At 31.6% G+C, this 20,738-nt stretch overlaps 1 protein-coding gene across 4 annotated transcripts in view; it reads right to left on the bottom strand.

Annotated features, from left to right (window-relative positions):
* Positions 1 to 1,055: 1,055 nt before the first annotated feature.
* The window catches only part of LOC129001968 (putative polypeptide N-acetylgalactosaminyltransferase 9), a 405,810-nt gene continuing 386,127 nt past the window's right edge, over positions 1,056 to 20,738 (bottom strand). For 2 of the 4 annotated variants that reach the window (XM_054429418.1, XM_054429419.1), the window contains 6 exons: positions 11,625 to 11,807; positions 10,711 to 10,896; positions 8,160 to 8,288; positions 6,505 to 6,615; positions 4,583 to 4,711; positions 1,056 to 3,878 (listed from right to left, as the gene is read on the bottom strand). In XM_054429418.1, coding sequence (XP_054285393.1) covers positions 3,738 to 3,878; positions 4,583 to 4,711; positions 6,505 to 6,615; positions 8,160 to 8,288; positions 10,711 to 10,896; positions 11,625 to 11,807 — 879 coding nt within the window. In that variant the 3' untranslated portion in view covers positions 1,056 to 3,737. Of the gene's footprint in view, positions 3,879 to 4,582; positions 4,712 to 6,048; positions 6,154 to 6,504; positions 6,616 to 8,159; positions 8,289 to 10,710; positions 10,897 to 11,624; positions 11,808 to 14,059; positions 14,203 to 20,738 lie in introns of all 4 variants that reach the window. The other 2 variants (XM_054429421.1, XM_054429420.1) reach the window with 2 other exon arrangements.

A 20,738-nucleotide genomic window follows, 5' to 3' on the forward strand; every position in this document is an offset into this window, starting at 1 on the left:
GTACAATTCGGCAAATATTTCATTTATTTTTGGACTTCCACCAACTTAATTAAGAATACGCGAGTATCAACATGAACAAGTCAGATCAACAATTAAATTGGTCAACTGATCAGCTGATCAGCTGATTAGTTGACGTTCGAAGCATTACAATTTTAATTCTTTTCTCTCAATACTTGAACCTCATTGGTCCGTTACCTGTGTGGATATGAGAAAACTATGCGTATATGAAATGAAACTATGCGGATATGAAAGTAAACAGCTGTAAAGTGAAACTTTTCAATTCTAAGAACTGGACTGAAATGGCTACTTTAAAAAACGGTCGTAGGTAAATAAATTAACTCTTAAATAAACAGCTTTTTGGTGACCTTCAGAATTGGCTGAAAGCGAGTACATTTTCAGCCTCAGATTATAGAGATGATATAATTGTAATGTATTACAAACTTGGTATTAAATTAAAGGCCGGAATCTCCAGATTAAGATTATACCAATATTTAATAGTGTTAATGCCATTTTCAAGCTTTTATTAGTGAATAACTAAGTAAACACAAAATACGGGCAGCCATTTTGAAAAATGGCCGCCATTTTGGATTATAGCAACTTTAGGCAATGCCTCCCCATCTTATTTTAGTTGTCGGACCATAACCTACATTCATACCAAAAGGGGTTTTCTAATCACAATTTGCAGTTTTTATATACGTAGCTCCCCCACTATATGTAGGTTAAGGTGTGTGTTTAAACAACAAACTTCCCTATGTCAAAAATACTGTTTAACTTTGAAAATATGTTTTAACATTATGGCATCGTTCCAGAAACTAATAAAATTTTCTATAAACTAGTAAAGTTTCATTAACACACAGAAACAAGCACAGAAAAAAAAGAATAATAAAAGAGTATTAAAATCATACTGCAGTACCCAATGGTACAACAAATCTTATACATGACCACCTTCAAAAATCTTCCCACATGGGTTTTTGGGGCAGATAAATCAATACAAAATATATTGATGCTACACATAGAAATTTGGTAAATCTTCAGGTTCAAATCAATCAACAAAATTGTACTGTACATCCCAACACAACTGATTTTTATTTTACATATTAATCGACATCTACAGTAAGGCACCATTTGCTTAAGTTAAACTGACACAAGACAATAAATTCCTTGAAGACTGTAAATACATCCATGATTTGTAATGTAAGTTATGTTCATGATAACTCGATATAAGCATCAAGTTTGTTCGGATGGTTTGAAAATAAAAACAAAACATTATATGTAAAACTTATAATGATTTCCAAAATATTTTCCTTAATTTGCAATTTGTGTTTCTGATATTACAGTAAAGTAAATTTAAAACAACAACAAAGCAAAAATTGTATAACAAAGAGCTTTTTCTAAGTAAGGTATTTTGAACACACAAATTTGGTAACAATTATTTTAGTTTTAGTTTATAGACTTTTCCATGTGAACTGTTTTGACTACACTTCCTTTATGGAGGTAAGGAAACTTATTACTTGAAAACAGGACGACTGACTTTCCGAAGACTGACTTTCCGAAACGTAGTCTAGTCAAAACACTTGGCATATGAAAAGACCGTAACTAAAATTAAAATGGTTATCCTTCCCAATTATTAACATTAAGATTGTTATAAATATTTAACTTTATTAAATTTGAATTATACTATATAGTTTTGTCAGTTTTTCAATAGAGAAGTCATTCATTGAACATACCTCACGTTACGTATATTATATTTTACACAAAATGTTCTACAATTGTTTAAAACAATGAATGGTATTAAATACTAAGTAACTTATAACGATAAACTTTCTATAATAATGGAATGTCTGGTATCACAAAAGTCATAACAAGAATGTGTTACTAAATGAATGTCATGAATGCTTATACTATAAATTTGAGCAAACAAATGAAATGTATTGTGTAGTACAAACTAGTCTATGCGTTGTTTTTCAAACACAGAAAAATTAAACTTTTTTTCAGTACTCTAGACTTAAGATATGTAAATACAGTCTAGGTTAAGTACATGAAAATACCCTGCTATAACCATGATATCCTACTGATCACAAATCAATTTCAAAATTAAAAAGTCAAAGAAAAAATTCTTTCTAGTTTAAAATTTGACCCTAAATTTCTCATTATAACTACTGATTCGTGTAACACCAATTTTATCGTGTTACAAAACTATGGTATTGATTTACATTTCTGTTCGTAGTATAACATTGTTTTCGTTCAATCAACACAAATATTGATAAAATTTATAAAGGACTATTAAATACTTGTTTTTCTATACTTAATTTGTTCTTAAAAATATAAATTGAAAAAATAAATAATTCTAACCATAAAAGAGTATTATTTTGATCTAGACTTGACTTATTAAAATATGAGCATTTAAATAATAAATAAATAATAAAAGCTTTTGCACAACTTTTGAAGATGTTTAAAAATATATCAATGGCCTTTAGCACACAAAATAAACCATGTTATGCAAATTTATACCATTGAAAATAGAGAGATAGTTCCACTATTATTCTAAAATCATATCAACTAAGACTAATATACATAACATGAATTATTTTGATGTACGATTTGTGTTCAGTATGGTTTTTTTTTCGATAAGAAAGACATAAAAAATTAATAAATGTAACAATCAAGATATGTTTATGGTATTGTTGAAAATTTAATAAAGAACCAAACATTTTTATGAATACCACTTTCTTACCTCTTTGATCTTGATATTTGGGTAATTCCTTAATTTTAAGTACACAAATATACCTAGAAGTTATAAAAAGACACTGATATGATATCTGATATTAAAATGTCTTCTAAAAAAGGTTGACAAAATTTGTTCATACAAAAAACACTTTTATTGTAAATATTGAAAAAAATCAAAATTGACCAAAACATATGAAGGAGTAATTAGGCAGTTACACAATATGGCTTTTGACTACAACTGGGTCTTAAAATAATTTTAAGCAGACTTACAAAAGATTTAAGCAACTGAAAATTATAGGTAACTAAACTAAGCAATCAAACATTTGACATGCCTGATAAAGTAAATCAAAAGATTTTTATTGGAAGGGTGAGGAATTTTTATAAAAAAAAAACACATAAAATGTAATATGCAGTTCAAAAAACCTAAAAAGACATTCGACCCTTCTGTTTCTGCCATTAAATGATATGCCAATAAAATTCCCAAAGGATTGAAAGACTTTAAATCCTAACAAATGAAAGCGACTGAAATTAATCCACATATTTAATAACAGTAACTATATTTACACTACTTAGCTTAAAATTTGTCATTACATTTATATACAGTCTTAAAATTTACTAAAAAAACAATAACAATATACATTTAGTCCGAGTCACTGAACACGATGGCACTAACACGTCAGAGTCCTTTCAGTGGGAATGTATGAGATGGAATTTAAACAACTCAAACTTTATCAACAAATTTTCTAATCAAACGACTTTGCGGCAAACAATTTTATTATAACAACATCACTGTTAACTGACAGGATGTTTGATTTCTTTCCGAAACAGAAAATCTCAAACAATTTTTACAAACAATAACATTTATTAACAAAATGTTTAAAACATGTATAAATACTTCTACATAAAAAGTAAGCACAATGGACTGTTGTTCGACAAACATTTCAGTAAAAACGTTTTTAAAACTTTCGATATTTTAGGAAGCTTTTGTTCGTTTATTTGTCCTGGTTGCATTAGAGCTTGGTGGGGTCGTAGTTGTCGAAGTGCCAATGCTGTTGAGCAGACGACGGATTGCACTCTTCCATTAACAACTTCTGTTTGTTGTCTGTGATCGCTAGACACTTTTTGCTGCTGCCGTGCTGGATCAGCTTCGTCTGAAAAAAACAAGCACAGTTAAAATTAATAGTTCTAAATCGCTGAATAAATGTGTCGTAGGACTAATTGATTGATATAAAGATCACAATATTTTAAACTCTCTTAAGTACAGTGTCGTTCAAAGCGAGAATGTAGTGGCTTCAGTGCGAGCATCGCTGAGTAACTCTTTGTACTTCGTATAGTGTCAACAAAGATGTCAAGAGGACCAAGAAACAGGGAAAACATTTTGAGATGATTTGAATTTTGAATGAGACTAGGCAATATAAAATCTGTTCATTAAATATTGCAACAGTGTTTACAGTTGTTGTTACCATGGCAGAAACAATCAAGATGTTGCAATACTAGCTGAATATGACTGTAGATGTTACAACGTGTGAAACTATCACGGTGTGTTGCTACTGTGGCAGTGACCACAAAAAAGATAGAATTGTTAAAGGGTGATGCCCCGATTCTAGTATAAACAGATTTGAATATGATTGAATGATTTGGATTCTCTGAACTTGTTTTGATGTAGTTGACTACATTTTCTTTTTTTAACGTTGCAACTACAAGAAAATCACAATTGCAGGAGAGGTGAAAATGGATATTTCCACAATCAGATGATTGATCAGCTGATTTCTATGTCAACATGTTTGCAATGGGTGCTCATAGATGTTACCGTTACCTAAATAACTACTAACTTACGACAATTTTTCTAACCCACCTCAGGTTTGTACTGCCAAAACTGATTTCCCTTGGATCCGTGACATGGGTAGAGTATCACGTCCTGGCCTGCGTAGTCCAAACACGCTTCATCACGTCGGATCTCGCCAGCTTTGCTCAGCATCCAGTACTACCAATCAGAAACATGTTAAACATAAACCAAAATCAGGAAGGTTTTCAAATACAATCACTAACAGCATTGTACACATCTTAATGAAAACTATCAATGAAAATAGTAACAATAATATTGGACCAAAAGGAGTTAGTATACATTTTGTGCTCATTTCAAGAAAATGAGACTTTTTAGATAAAATTTTTTACAATAATTTCAAATTGAATGCTGTAGAACTTTTCAGGCCCATTTGTATTTTTTTTTATGAATTGTCAATAGAAAACGTTTTCGACAGGTGAATCTACCACTTTAGACAGGGCTTCAAACCCCAGCTTACAATTTTATCACATAGTTAAGAACGACCGGAGATTGACTTTGCCATAATGCTTAAAAATCAATTAAATCATGATACAAGGCATACTAATACATAAGAAGTAGCATTGCCAGTTCTAGCACTACTCAATGCAGAACATGTTCTGGTCCGTTGATTTATATTTAATTACGGTCTCAGTGTAGGGAATGCATCGTAAAGTGACTCCAAGTCATAAACAATAATGAGTATCATCAGAGGGTACGAGGATGGCAAGGTTTACGATTTGGCACACCAATAAAACATGTTCCAGAACTGCTCGTAAAGTCGGCAGTCCAAGGTGCTAATTAGAGCTCTGGTCATCCCATGTTTGAAACTACTTTTTACTTTAACTTTAAATCGAAAGACCTTTTCATTTTTAAATTACATTCTGTATGATAAAACTAAAATATGATGAATTTCCGCTGAGTCATACAGACTTTTAAGGCGGCTCATGAATACATTTTATTAATTCCAGTTGACTGGTTTGGATCAAAATACATTTTGACTAAAAAAATATAGATATTAGAGGGATTACTTTATACTAATCCTCAACCATCTTTGGGTTAGCATTGTTAGTTATTATGAGGTAAGTAACAAATAGAATGTTAAACTACATTTAACATGAAACGCAAACAATATACACAATCTAGGAAACTTTAGTGAAATGACATGATAAAACTGATTCTAAATAGTATGTAGTTAATATAAGTTACAATTTCACATTGTTAATAAACCATATCTAATTGAAGTAGATGTTAAAGTTTACTGTAATATTTAACTGAATCTAACTAATTCAAACTAGTGTGGGCTATACCCGGTGATTTCATCTAGATACGCTAATTAATTGAACAAAACCACACTTGACAAAGTGGACGACACAGACAAACTATAAACATACATCAAAGCAACATTCCTCCACCAGTTCTGTTAATACGCCAACATGGTAGTATTTGTTACCGTTAGTGGTCTACGGTAAGCGGTAAGCGTTTAGACCGGACATTACCTGGTTACCGCCCTGTTTGTGGCATGGCCACAGGCCGAGGGGTTTGTGCATGTCTTCCGGCTTACACGCAGAATCTAGACACTGGCCTGACCACATGTTTCCGATCTATTGAAAACTCAACAATATGAATACTAGCGATTACAAAATTCTTATGTTTCTGCTCACTGGAGATTCCGGTTCTTAAGCTGAAAAGGTTAGACATATTACAAAAATGTCTTATTTGATGTTTCGTAACACACAAATTTGATCCGTTTGGAGTCCAAGAAAATGTTCATTGGTCAAATAAACCAGAGAGAACGATAACTGGCAATAAAAACCAACAGAGTGTCCTTTCCAGAGACATAAGTTATTTTTTATCATGAAAAACAGATCAATGAGCAGTTTTACGCTCTTATCCGTGCGTGATTTCAAACATCAAATAAGACTGATCATCACCAAACTGCACTGGTGACACACCTGATTTCCGCCCATTTTATGACAAGGGTAGAGTCCCACGGCCTTGTGCAGATCTGACTTGCGAGCCGGAGAATCCAGACATGTTTTCCCTCCGTAACCTAAATTGCGAACCTAAAACAGCGTAAATGTTTGCAAACAATTCCATAGAGCTGGAAACCATGTTAGGTTGCTGTGGCGATTTAACGTGTGATTTTGCTAATGGAGTTGGAGATAAAGAATGAATCTAAAACTGAATAAAACTGGAGAAATTGTATTGAAGGATAGAAAGATTAAATGATGTAGGATAGAGTTAGGTGAGAATAGCTTTAAGAGTTGTTCAAAGGTTTATTGCTTACATTTTCCATCACGATAGTAAAAAAAAAAAAAAAAAAAAAAAAAAAAATACGATGGGAAAGAAGAGGTTTAAGAGGAAGAGAATATAAAACAACATTGGTAAGTTGGAAATCTGGTGGGAAGAAATGAAAAAGTGGGGAGGAAAATAGAGTTGATGATAAGGGAAGAGTACTGAGAGAAAAAATTATATTACTAAGGGCTAGAAACTAGGATATAATTAGGAATGAAGAGATCAAAAGAGGAATAGATGAGGTTAGCTATAAGGAGAGAAAATAAAATAAGATTAAGGTTTTTTGAACATCTGGAGGGAATGTGAGGGGAGGAAATTGGAATTGGCATATGATAGAGATGATAGAGGGAAGAATACTTAAAGGAGAACTTAGAAGAAGGTATGGATGAATGGGATGAAGAGGAATATGTCGAAAAAGAGAGTGATAGAATAGGAGTTGATAGGGAAACTTAGTTGAGGTGTGTATGAATATCACAAAAGTCTTTCAACAGAGCTTTAGTAATGATGTAAAACATTTTAAAAACCTCAAACACCTAAAAAACTGCCCTGAAAATATAAATGTCAGTGACCTTTACTCAACATCTTATTAAACCGCAAACTTTTTAGTTGTGCTTACCAATTAAATCTCAAAGAATCTGATGAGGTCTTTGTCATTTGATATTGTTGAGAAAATTCTTGATGGAAAAGTTTCATGTGACAAGCTCCTCATTAAGTTTCAAAGCAAACATTGCATCTCTTAAAATATCTGTACCGTATCATAACTAATTACAGGCACTAATTAAGAATTTGCCAGTTAGTTTACAAGTTAAAACTTGTATTAGAAAAAACTTATAACATACATTGAGAGGTGTACTTATTTCAATAAGTTTAAATCCTCATATTGACATTTTAAAACCAATAGCAGGTCAACAAAATATAACTCTATCTTAAAATGAAATTTGTGTATTTTTCAAAATGAAACCGAAATAAACACTACAGATTCTTAATATTTCCATCATCAACTAAATGTGAACCCATCAGTCATGTTAAAGTGTAACATTTTACACATTCTCCAAGTTTTACCTAATTTTTTATTGAAAAACTATAAAGTACCTATAGTTACAATAAAATAAATGGAAACTAAGAATTCTTTCTAGTGCTAAAAACTGCTTAACTCGAAATAAAAATTACAGAAAGTAAAATAATGGTTGCATCGAAAAGCAAAATGAGAGTATTAGGCAGAACTCTGAAATAAGTGACATTGATTGAACGTGGACACTTGTGGCTCGGATCATCGATGAAGTGCCACAATAATGAGTAACAATATCCCTACCTCTCCGGATGCCACAGCCTCCCCAGGGATAAACAGTTCCGGATACACAGTATCCAGGTACCACCTGAAGGACTTGCAGCCTAGTTTTCGTCTTAGCTCTTTGCGAGCACTCACGTCACCAAAGTCTCCCTGGAACATGAAAAGTTTGTTTAACTATCAAGGAAACCTGGAGGTAACTTCACAAACAGTGGGTAGGATTATATTAAAACACTGCAGAATATTTGTCCTTTGTCATAGCTTGCCGAGTACTGTTAAACCGCAAGAACAAAGTATAAAATTTACAGAGGATTCTGACCTAATACAGGGTAAAATGAAGGCAGTTGGATGGTGAGGTTAGTTTGGTGTTGCTGATCTGAATTGCCTTTTATTACAATCATTTTTGTTACCGATTTCAAATTCTTCTGCTAATTTTGACTTAAAGAGCTTCAACCAAGTGACCAAGTAACAAACATGTTTTTAGTCTGTTTACTGTAGGTACTTTGTGACAGTTTCTATTTTGTTAAAAACAAACTTTCAATGACAGTTCTTCTAAATATTTTTGTTGATGCATTTTCTTAATTCTTTTAGTCGGAGTACATTACTTTCTTATCATTGCGTAGGGTAAATTTACAAATGAATACCTACCAAACTTAGCTGTGCTTTTAGCTATCACTGAAATATTGGACAAGTTCAGCTTGAACATTTGAAAACAAAACTCGCAAAAATATCAACCATTTTAATGTTTACTCTCTTGAAAAACCAAAAAGCAAACCGAGGTAAATTGATTGTTGGTAACATTAGAGGCGACAACGTGATGGAACAAAGTTACTCGGTGAGCAGTTAGCTGAAGCTAAACTCTGGTAATACGAAGCCACGTCGAGTTTGGTTAATGCAGTCACCCTAAGCCTGTGTCTTGTAACATTAACATCAACATTTACATTAACATTAACACAATACACAGGTTGAGTTGAGAGAGACAATCTTAGCTCGGTAGTTTAGTCAGCCACACAATAGATTGAGAATTACTTCCACGCAATAAAGCACTTTGTATGTTGTTGTTAAATTAACCCTGGATAGGTAATTTAGTTAAACTAGTGTCCCTGTTGCTCGAATTCGAGCAATTGCTAAGTACTACAGGCGTTATTATAAATCGAATAACAGTCATAATTTCTGATGACTCTAAAAAAATCGACTCAAAGATTATGGAAATACTCAAGATGTACATAACAGATCGATATAATCAACATTTCTTGTAAATATCTTATCATTTTTCAAAAGCTGATCTTGTTTTTTATTGTTTTCTACAAATAGCCTTACTCATAGCCGCATTAGGTTGTCCATAATTATGATTATAAAAAAAACATTATTTTCATTTCTTCTCCTTGGGTGTGTTCTATGACTTTCCTATGTTTCCATAGTTTGCAAATCGGCTCTTTCAATGATTACTAAGATATGCAGCACAGTGTTAATTCAGTTTTCTTTTTAGTATATAAAATTATCTGGGCTCTCTCGTTTTTTTCCAATGTAATACTTACGCCAACCCAAATTGAAATAGTAAATATTTTATTTCAAGCAAGTCAGTAAATGTTTGTAGCAAACTGTTAAATTCGCAAACTTATTGACTTTTTACAATTAACATATGTTCTTCTTCTCACTTTTAATTTCTGACAACAGCTGCAGTTTCATAACAATTTTGGTTCCCATGTTAATCTTATGGAGAAATACGAAACTTTAAAGGGCTTCAGGGCCTCACTCTCTTATTATTTCCCTAAAAAGAAAGTTTCCTGCACAACTTCACGTTACGCTCTTTCCAATGACACCAAAAACACGTCAATCGGTTCAGTAGTTTCGGAGGAGTAATTGTCACAAAAATCGTGCTTGCGTATTAAATAAGTAAATAGATTTGACATCTACGAGGTAAAATTAACGCTTTTTTAAATAATAAAGTATTATCTGTCCATAGTGCTATACCAGGTCATTGCTCGGCAGAAGTGTTCAGATATGGTAGATATAGTATCGTGGATAGATTTAGATTGTTTGGTTACAAATTTAAATATAATATGAGACAGCTGATGTCAGAAAGACGTTGCGATGACAATCATGTTCGCTTGGATTATGAAAAAAATTTAAAAAATCAAAATAAAGTTAATTACAGAATATTCAATTTGAAAATTATTTTCATTGCTGAAAAGTATGAAAATCACATCAGTAACTATACCATTAGAGAGTGTGACCCTTTCAGATACATAATTCATTTATCAGCCCAACGAAAAATACTGTATAGGTAAATTAAACACCTACTCATATTTTATGTCCACGCAATAAGGATTTAATTTACTGCCGTACTGTTTGCTTGTTTACCAATGACAACGGAATTTTTGTACAGAGAAACTCAAATGAACTTATAGGCAATCAGTCCTAACCCTTTAATTTTTTTGCGTTATCTAGAAAGTTGAACTCTTCATTCTCATCTCCTAAGTAATTAATCCACGTAGTTTCTTGTTCAATCCACAGACTAATTGAGGAATCTCACCCTAATACAAAAAAATCCAAAACCTGAAAAGCAGCTTACCAGGTCATTTCCAACCCTCTGATAGTAGTATTTGGCGTATTCATCCATCCACACCTCGGCCAATCGGATGGAGTTTCTCTTGAGCACGTTGACGCCCGTCCTCCACTTGTACGGCGATCGCTTGCGGAAGATGTGACCGACGTGGGAACACGGGACTATCTCTAGGGTTCCTCCACACATCCAGGTCTGTAAGATATGATACATTAGCTTCCACAAAGATCCAACTCATTATGAACTGAGAACTTTAGCCTTTTGGTCTTCAAGTAACATCTTGTCGACCAACAGAATTACATGTTGATCAGCTGATTACATGATCAAATTGTAAACAGCTGATTAGTTTAGATTAGAATTAACACCAACAGAATAAATTGTGTATTTTAAAAAGGTGAATAAAGGATTATTGGTGAAAGATACCCTTGATACTGACTAAAATCTGCCAGATCTTTAGCCAGGAACATTTACTTAGCCCAGCAATCAAGAGCGGCTTCAAACCAGTTCACAGTAGACTAGTTGAAAACCATTAAATAGGCAATAAAAATATCACACAATAGCATTAATAAGGATACAAAAGGGCATTATACAAAATTTCTTATATAATGCAAATAAATTTCTAGAAGACTGAAATAACAAGATTCTAATAAAAAAATGTGGATAGAGTGAACCCATAGACAAAAAGTGTTATGGTTAGTATCACAGTATTTACTTACAATAAGTCATAAAACTAACTATGTTTTTTTAGGCAAGATAGTGAAAATACCAGTTTAACTTTAGCGTTACATGTATCTGCCCTATAGGCTTACAACTCCTGGAAAAACACACAGATCAAACTAATTTTATATGGTTGAAGGGCGAACTTATTTCTTTTAACATTGACAAATTGTACTTGTACACTTACAACTGTTGACAAATCCTACCTTGAAAGATAGTTCGAGATTCTCGCCACCCCAGATGTCGAAGCCGCTGTCGTAGGTGCCGAGCCTCTCGAAGAACTCCTTGTCTATGCTGAAGAGGCCCCCCGCCATGGTGGGGCTGTGGACAGGCTCTGCGGGGTCCTTGTGGCGCTTTCGCTCTCTCTCCGGCACCGCGTGCCAGTTGAACTGCAGTCAGAAAAAATGTTAGTGCCATAAAACAATGTTTTTGAAGAAAAGGCTTAGGAATACATCATGGAAGAATGGATGGACACATAACTAACTTACTGATGAAAAAAAAAACTTCAGGTAGTGGATAGCAAATTCATTTAATATTTCGCCCCTACAAGGGGGCTGCTTCAGAAGTAAGTAGGCTAATGGAATCAAAAATAAGAAAGTAGTAAAAACCAATGATCTAACTGATTATATTGTAAACTGGTTGGAGTCAACTGCCTGAAGTTCTTTTCTTCGGTAAGTTAGATGTTACGTTACGATCCTTCTTCCATGTAAGTGACATAGAACAGTGAAACCCAATATATTTTTCTGGTGCACCACTTCACAAGTTGAAAATAATTGTGTATTCTATTTAATCTTGTGGAGCTAGTTATGGATTAAATATTTTTATTAAATTGCTAAATGGTGTTTTGGACTATAAACTAATACTGAAATACCAACTTTTAGTTTATGGACTTTCTCATATGATTTTTTATGTTTTTTTTATGAACTAAATGTTTTGACTAGGCCCTAAACTACGTTTCGGGAAGTAAGGAAACTCCTCTTTTTTCAATGAGTGTAGAAAGCTTTGTCGATTTATTACAAAACAGCAACAACTATTATTCAATAAAATTTTATAAGATTTTATTTTCAGTAAAAAATAAAATAATAAAAACGAAAACGAACAAAGTTGTGTTCCTAAACTAACAAACTATTTAAACAATCAGATAACGTTTCTGTTCTTTTTTTTGGAAAAGATTGAAGTGGAACTGGCATTTAACTGAGGAAATTATCTGGTAAAAGATTAAATCCGTAAAGGAGAGTATTATAAACAAAGGCACTTAAAGCTCCTGTTCAGCACAATGGAAAGACTGGGTCACTGCAGAGCTGAGTAAAGGTAAAAGCCTTTCAACTTCTCAACTATAGACTTGTGCTCTGTATGCTCGATTGAAACTGATTTGTAACTTGTCCAGACAAACTGTTTTGATTAAACTAATCGTTGTTGCATGACAATTGAGAGTTTAAAGCACTTTAAACGTACAAAGTAAAAGTTTTAGTGAATAAATTGCATTGAGAAGTTTGGCTGTTCAAGAACTAAGGACCTTTAAAGTTTAGTAAAAGCAGATCGGTATGGTTGATTTGCTATTTTTATTTAACAGTGCAGTATATTTAAATATTGTTTACGTTTGAACATCCACATTTATTTATTGAATAGATAATTATGGTCTTTAAAAAACACTTGGCAATGTAGGAGCTAGAAGTAATAACTGAAATTATGAGGATATTATTTCAATAGCACAGTACCATCCCAACCAATGAATCTTATTTTAAATTACTCAGAAATATTATATCAGTTTGACTTACCTTGGATGAGGATGGGACTTAAAGTACATGGAGAATGAAATTTCCTGAACTAAGAATAATAAAATTACAACAGCTATCTTTGCACAAACTATGAATAAAAGTTCTCAAACGGTTTAAAAATGGCTGATATTTGAAATATTTGATGTTAAATTCCACAAAATTTGTTAATTGTACAAAAAAATTTCAGAATACATCGCATTTAGTATAATTTATGCAGATTTCAACGATATCTTATAAACTTAGTTAGGACAAAAAATAACTAATAAATTAATATCTTTGTTAAACAATGGTAAAAAATACAAGCCCAAACATGTATTTGGAAATTTGAACATACATGGTTTTAACGCAAATTGTTATAAAAACATTTTTACTTATATTTTGACCGAAAAGAGTCATTACAGAAATTATGTCCCCACCTTTTTTGAACACCCTGTACAGAGGATTAAAAGAATGAAGTCTCAATTAAAAAGGTAAAAATAGTAAAATAATAATTCAAAAAATATGTATATTTCACCTCTAGTTTCTGCACAACTAAAGATTTAAAAATCAAATCCTTTAGAGCGGCGAGCAAAATGTGAATGTGCTTAAGAATCTTTCTCCACCATTAATCGCTTTTGTTATTTTGTACAGTCATCTTTTCAAAATTGCTCTAATTTAATATTATATAAATTTTCAGAGTAGAAGAGTGGTGGGGGAAGTTTTCTGTCTCTCTTGCACTACAATTGCTTCACGCCATCCTAACTGACAAAGTTTTTTTGTGTTTTTTTGTATTTTTTTATTTTTACTATTATTTTTTTACTTTCTAGGCCTGTTGCACAGAGGACACTTGTACCACCTCCCACTACTAACTATACATACTTTACCTGCAAATTCCAACTGAACCCCCCAACCTGGGGTTCATGGCTCCAAGTCACTTCGAACGTGTCGTCATTGATGTTCTCTATGATGGGACAGACCACGTTTGTAGGGTTTTCTGCTATTCGGCCCAGCAAGGGCTCCAACCAGCCTAAACAATCCCACTATAGACTACTTCTACCCCAAAATGTGCAGTTAGAGTAATTTACAAAATGAGATTAAGAAATTAAAATATTGCTGTTATTGTTGCAAAATACGTAAAAAATATTTTTTTTTTTACATTTCACCAAACATTTTAAACGCTTTTTTCATCTACGATAATCATTTTCATGATAATTAAATTAGTTGCTACATTAGAAAAAAGACCATTAAGGCAAACTCAAGTGTCAAAAAAGTGAACAAAAATAACAGTATTGTAAAAATAATTAAAAAAAGAGTGAAAATCAATAAAACAATAGAAAAATAACTAATAGGGTTTAAATTACCAGGGTTATGTCAAAATGATCGTTGGTAGTTCGTTATTACAGTTGTTTTATGCCGTCAAAAAAAGAGCATATCTTCAGGTCCAAATCTCTTGCTAACTAAATTAGCAAGAGATTCGGCCTGGAAGTTGTACTCCATTTTTGACAGCAACAGCTGCAGCCGTTCTATACTACAGTAGCAAGGACCGTTTTTGACAGTGAACAGGTAATTTAACCTCTATTAGTTAATTTAGACGATTCAGAGGCCATTCCATTATAAAATTAGAAAATAAATTTTATTCAAATCACAAAGAGTTTTATTTTACTTGACCCACGTTAATGTTGACTATTATATAATATTAACAATTATATTCAAAAGGCTAAAGAAAATCGTGACAAACTTGTTTTTAGAAAGTAAGTCCAGCAATATTTTATAAAAATGTATAAATTAAAAATAAATTAAATAAGTAACATTGAGGTTTTTTAACAACATGGTGAAAATAAAATGTTGTTACAATTTAAAATCCGCGCCAATTCAATTTAAAACCAAACGGTGTTTCCGTTCTTTATTTAGTTAATTAAGAAGCGGAGAAAATCAACCATAAGCCTTGGTAATATAAACTGTTTAAGAAGTAAATGAGCTTGAAAGGAGCTTATATTAAAACCCATCTACCTGAAAGCTTGTTTTACCCCCAGCCTCACTAGCTTTAAAAGTATAAAAGGGTCTTTTGTTGGGAAATTCAAATAGCAGCTCTGGAAATATACCTTTGTCCTTCTACCAGCTAGTGTAGAGCCCCGTATAGTTTTATATAAAATATGCATTTTCCTAAAATTTATTTATATTTAAATCTCTCTACCTTAGGGAAGCTTGGTAGTATGGATGAGGAACTTGTAAGTTTTTGAATTATTTCTAAATGGAATGTCCGTTGAAAATTAAATGAGTGAGTTGAACTTATTATTTTGGGGTAAATAAAACTTCAAAAAATACCTTGAAACTTGTTTTTATTTCCTCCATTCTGTACTATGCTTTGTTGTCTGTTGTAAGTCTACAGCCTTTGTTTTATTATTCTTTTATTTATTGTTTGAAAAAATATTCATAACTTTTTGTGCTAAATGTTGCTTAAAAATCGTGTGTATTTTATTTTCGAAGGCAAATGTCTTGTCCACCAAAACAGACCGGTTGTTTATCAACTATTGTTTATGTTACTCCAAGAAGTGTTATGTTACTCCATGTACATAGTTTACCTTCTTATTTTTTATTTCATTAAATGTCTCTATCTGCAAGAACCTCTCTCAGCTGTCATTTCCCCCCCCCCCCTAAAGTTTGGGAACTGATATTTAACTAAACAAAATGTATTCAGCCTTCAATGTTTGAGACTCTACAGTAAAAACTCTTAGTGAAAAATTTCTTTTAAAAAATAAATTAAATGATAGGTGTAAATTGGCATACAAATTAAATTTATATAGACGACCAATAACACAATTAATTCACAAAACAACACATATTGCAAAAAACTGTATTTTTTTCAAAAAAAAAAAAAAAAAAAAAAAAAACACATAAACAAACAGATATACCTAAAAAAAACTCATTAAACAGTTGTGAACACATTCTCAAATATAGAATAACAACAAAATCTGTTCACAGAGAAACGAAATCCTCTTTGAAGAGGCAGTGTGTTTTGAGAAGCCCTACACATTGAAAGACTCTATCTGATCAGATTAATCTGTACTTCATTTCAAGGGCTTCCCTTCCCTTCCTCCACTTTTATGTTATATGAGGGGGTTAACAGATTGAGGGAAAACATCCAACAGAAGGCGGGGTTATTATCTCCTTTGAAAAAACTTTCCCATTATTTACTAATGTTTACCTTTAAAATGAAACCTTGGTTTTCACCAAATGTTTATTCACTGTGGTTTAAGAGAGTCTACTTTTTGATGAAATTTAGATTCATTCGATAGAGTATTAAATTTAATAGGTAAGGTGGTTTTTAAATATTTTCTATGCAAAAACACGATTCAAACTAATAAAGTAAAGTATGAGGATATTGTAAGAAAGTGCTTTGTATTTTAAATTATTAAACTCTAAGATATTTCTTTGTTAAATATTCGTTAGAACTTCCATTGTTTAATGATTAAAGAAGAAAAATAAAATATTTACAGTGATGAAAACCGAGAATAAACAGTTGAAATTAAATTGGCCACTTAAAACTTTCTACCTGGAAACTGAGTCTTTTAATTCTTTCCAAGAACAATCAATTAGAACTAATAAGAACATTCTTTTCTTTTCAAGAAGCACTTTTGAATAAACCTTTTTAATATTTACTAATATTAAATTTGTTTACTTTTAAAATATAAAACTTCTTAGTATAAATTTAAAATTATAGTTTAGGTTCAAACACATTATTCTCTTCCGATCATGACATTTGGATTGAAATAAAACCACACGCTATAAAAACAATTGGATGAATGGTTTTTAATTTCAAAAAAGTAAAAAAAACTGAGTTTTATATCTCTGCTTCTCAAACAAATCGATGTAGACAGTTGGTTTAAACATTTCATTTACTGAAGTTTGCCACTGAGTGTGAATGTGTAAATTTGTATTATTTTGCACATCAATCTGCCATAAGAAATAGTTGTAGCATATTATGTAACATATATGCAAATGTTTCTTTAATTAAGAAAATAATAATCTAAATAGTTAAAAACTCTACAAAAAAATCCTACAAGTCACAGTAGTATATACAGTAATCTGCATTCATATTATATTTAATCAGATTTTGCCGACAACACTACATAGCATAGAGTTTGAAAACATCCAGTAGTCCTATTCCATTTATTTTTAGATAAATTACTAAGAAACATACTTAAAAAAATAAAGATTTTACTACTAAAATTATTTTCTCATATTAAGACATTTGGTTTAACTTTTCTTTCCCCTCATAAATTGTACAATAGTAAAGGGTTGTGGTAGAGAAGCAAATCAATGCCACAGAGGGTCTTGCCTCAGGCTAGCAGACAATTGGATTGTCAGGTGAGGGGGGAGGTTTAGGGGGGGAGGAAGACCTTACAAGTGGTGCTTTGATTAATCTGATCAGGTTTACATTTTATCTGCTAAAGGGCTCAAGGGTTTCTGCAAACAGACTTTGCCTCTGCAAACGGTTTTTGGACAGAGATATACATACAGGGTGTCCCCAGAGGTTGATATTTTTGAAATTATATACCAGAACAAGGAACACGCTACTTGAAACTCTACAGCTACAACAAACACATAAAAAACACCTGCAAGTCTCACTTAATTCCGACAAAAAAATGGTGGAAAATCAAAATAAATTAGCGTTTTCTTTAAAGTAATTTTGTTTAAAAAACCACGTCAAACTAATCCTTGATAAAAAAAAATATTACTGAAGTAAAGAAAACTGAAGTAATTAAAGAGATTGTTTAGTGGTAAATTAATGAAAATGTATTCATAACCTTTGATATCTATAAATGGCTATGTACTATTTTTGTCACATTAGCAAACGTTTTAGCTAATTTTGTTTTTATTTTAAAGCTCAGGCAACTCAGGTGTATTTTTTCAATTGTATTTATAATAACTGTTGAGTTTCAATATTGTAGCATATTACGGCTGATATATTTATTAAATATGGAAACCTCGCTCTGGGACACCCTGTAAGCGTGTAATGTTCTCAGGACACATACTGAAGAAAGTGATTTAACATTCAATAAATGTTAAATTTATTGGATGAAATATTCAACATCTCGCGTTTGAGAATATTGTATTTACAAACTACATACGTTAACCAGTATTTGTTCAAAATGAAAAATTTCAACAAGCTTTCACAAGGATAGGTATACAACAAAAAATAAATATCTGAAATTAGGCTCAGTCTTACAAAATATTCTATTGTTTCTCTTTGACCAATAGTCATTGAAAAAACTTTGTGAACAAAAATCATTTACCCAGGTACTAATAAAATAAATAAATTAACAGAAACCTAAAAGTTGATATAACAAACATGTTTATATTAGTAGATGCTTGGTTTTGTATAATCATAATTGTGTATGTGTATTTCATAAATGAACATCATTTGTGTAAAGTGACATGTTTTGTACAATGACAAAGTTGATTAGTGTAGATGAATACAATTAATTAGTCCCACAAAAAAACAAACAAACAAAACAAAAACTGCAAGCAATTAATAAGCAGATTACAGCAAAACAAACATAATTACAAAACAATATTTTACATACCTGGATAAGATGAATGTGAGGTGGCATACAACTAGTTTAAGTAATATAAATAAATACTTACATTTTGTCACTGTGATTGTAGTTGACCAAGTCCGACTGTTTTGAGCTTACTTATATTTTAAATATAAGAACATGTTGTCAACTACTCAGAAATTTTGTCAGATACATTTTAAATTTTAGAGGAAGTATAAGAATCACTAGACGATATCAATGTAAATTTACCTCTTATCTATAAGTGATTCAAGACTATACAGAAATGAAAAGTCAAATTTTAATTGTGGCAGAAACTAACTTTTTCATCTATCCTTTGTAAGCTACGAAGTGAACTAGTTTACTTTTGAAAAATCTCAAGACTGTGAAAAATATATAATTATATACATTTTGTTTTGGATAATTTTTTTAAAGTTAATAAATACCTTAAAATAATGTGTTGTATAATGGTCCTCTATAAAATTTTCAGGCATTATTTTATCGATATAAAACTACAAACACTTAAAAAAGTTTGAAATTAAATAAAAAGAAGAAAGAATATTATTTTAAACATTAGCTTACGTTGAAGTTACGTTAGTTAAAAGTATGTGAATATTTAAAGGACCTTTCCATCGTGACTGGGAATTGACAAAATGCCACTATTCTATTTAGTTTTTTACTACAAAATAATTTGTGTAACCACATATTGTTAACTACGAGTATTTTTTTGCATTTTCAGAGTTTAATATGCAAACAACACTTGTAAAACAAATCCAATCAACCAGCCTAATTAGTCAAATCGCTTGTTACACATTTCCAAAGAATCGAAGATGAACCAACCAAGTATCAGTTGCAGACTGGGTTCTTCAATCTTCAAAAGCGACTGATTCCCCCTCTTTTATTGAGCCCTTCAGATACAAATTCAATGAAGAAGTTTGTTATTCACTAGTTACGAAGCTTCCATTGAAATTCATGAAATGACTTTTTCGACTCCGTGACAAGTTGGAAGTGTTCAAAGGGGGCAATGCATAAATTTGTAAACTTTACTTTTTCAATACATTTCATAGATATTGAGACACTTTTGGCAACCCTTTCACAAACTTGAACGTGGAAGTTTTGACTGACTACTCAATAATTATTTAATCATATTTTTTTGGAAATCATTTCTCTCTGACTAAACAAAAAAAATTAAATCGTGTACTTTTTGTACTTAACAAAGTAGTATACAACGCTGAGGCAAAGGGTTTTTATTAAGTCAGTGACACAATTTGTAAGTAGTTGACAACTTGTTTCCAATGTAAAAGTACAGTGTTTATACAAAGGAATTAGTTTCGCTTGAAGTGTAGACACTTAGAAAAAAATGCATTTTTGTCATGTAATGTACTGTACTACAAAATATAGAAACAAATTTTGGATAGGCTGATGGTACTTGCATTTGATAAAACGATGATTTACATGACATGTATTTTAATTCTTACAAATTAAATGTAAATGTTCCAAATTTTAACTACTAATGAAAATTAAAAACCACTTCTCGAAAACATTTAAGAAAGATTATTATTTGTCAAATCCAACTATAGTCTATATTGACAATGAATATTGAAGAAGCAGCTAAATGACAAACGTCTTCCATTTATTTTATTTACCTAAAATGTCGAGCAGCATTAGAGATCAAATTATACGTAACAAAGTATTATTGATGGAAAGTGTTCCAATCGGAAATAAATTCAACAAATAACTTAACCATTTCAAATCACGTTTTTAAATATTACACTGGTGGGAGTAAAACCTATTGAATTTCTTTAAGAATCAATAAAATTTAATCAGATGGGATCTAGTGAATGCAAAGTTGATATTACAATTTCTATTCAATTCGATTTGATAACTATTATAGCATCTACAAGGCCGCGGCGTTGAAGTGTGGCAACGTCGCACCCTGCGAAGACACACTATTATGAATGCTGTGACGGTTATTACGGCAGGCCGGGATTGCGGTGTTGCCACA

The sequence above is a fragment of the Macrosteles quadrilineatus genome, unplaced genomic scaffold (assembly GCF_028750875.1).
Source record: "Macrosteles quadrilineatus isolate MER2022 unplaced genomic scaffold, UCM_ALF_1.0 Scaffold_9__3_contigs__length_116548681, whole genome shotgun sequence".
Classification (NCBI taxonomy): Eukaryota; Metazoa; Arthropoda; class Insecta; order Hemiptera; family Cicadellidae; genus Macrosteles; species Macrosteles quadrilineatus.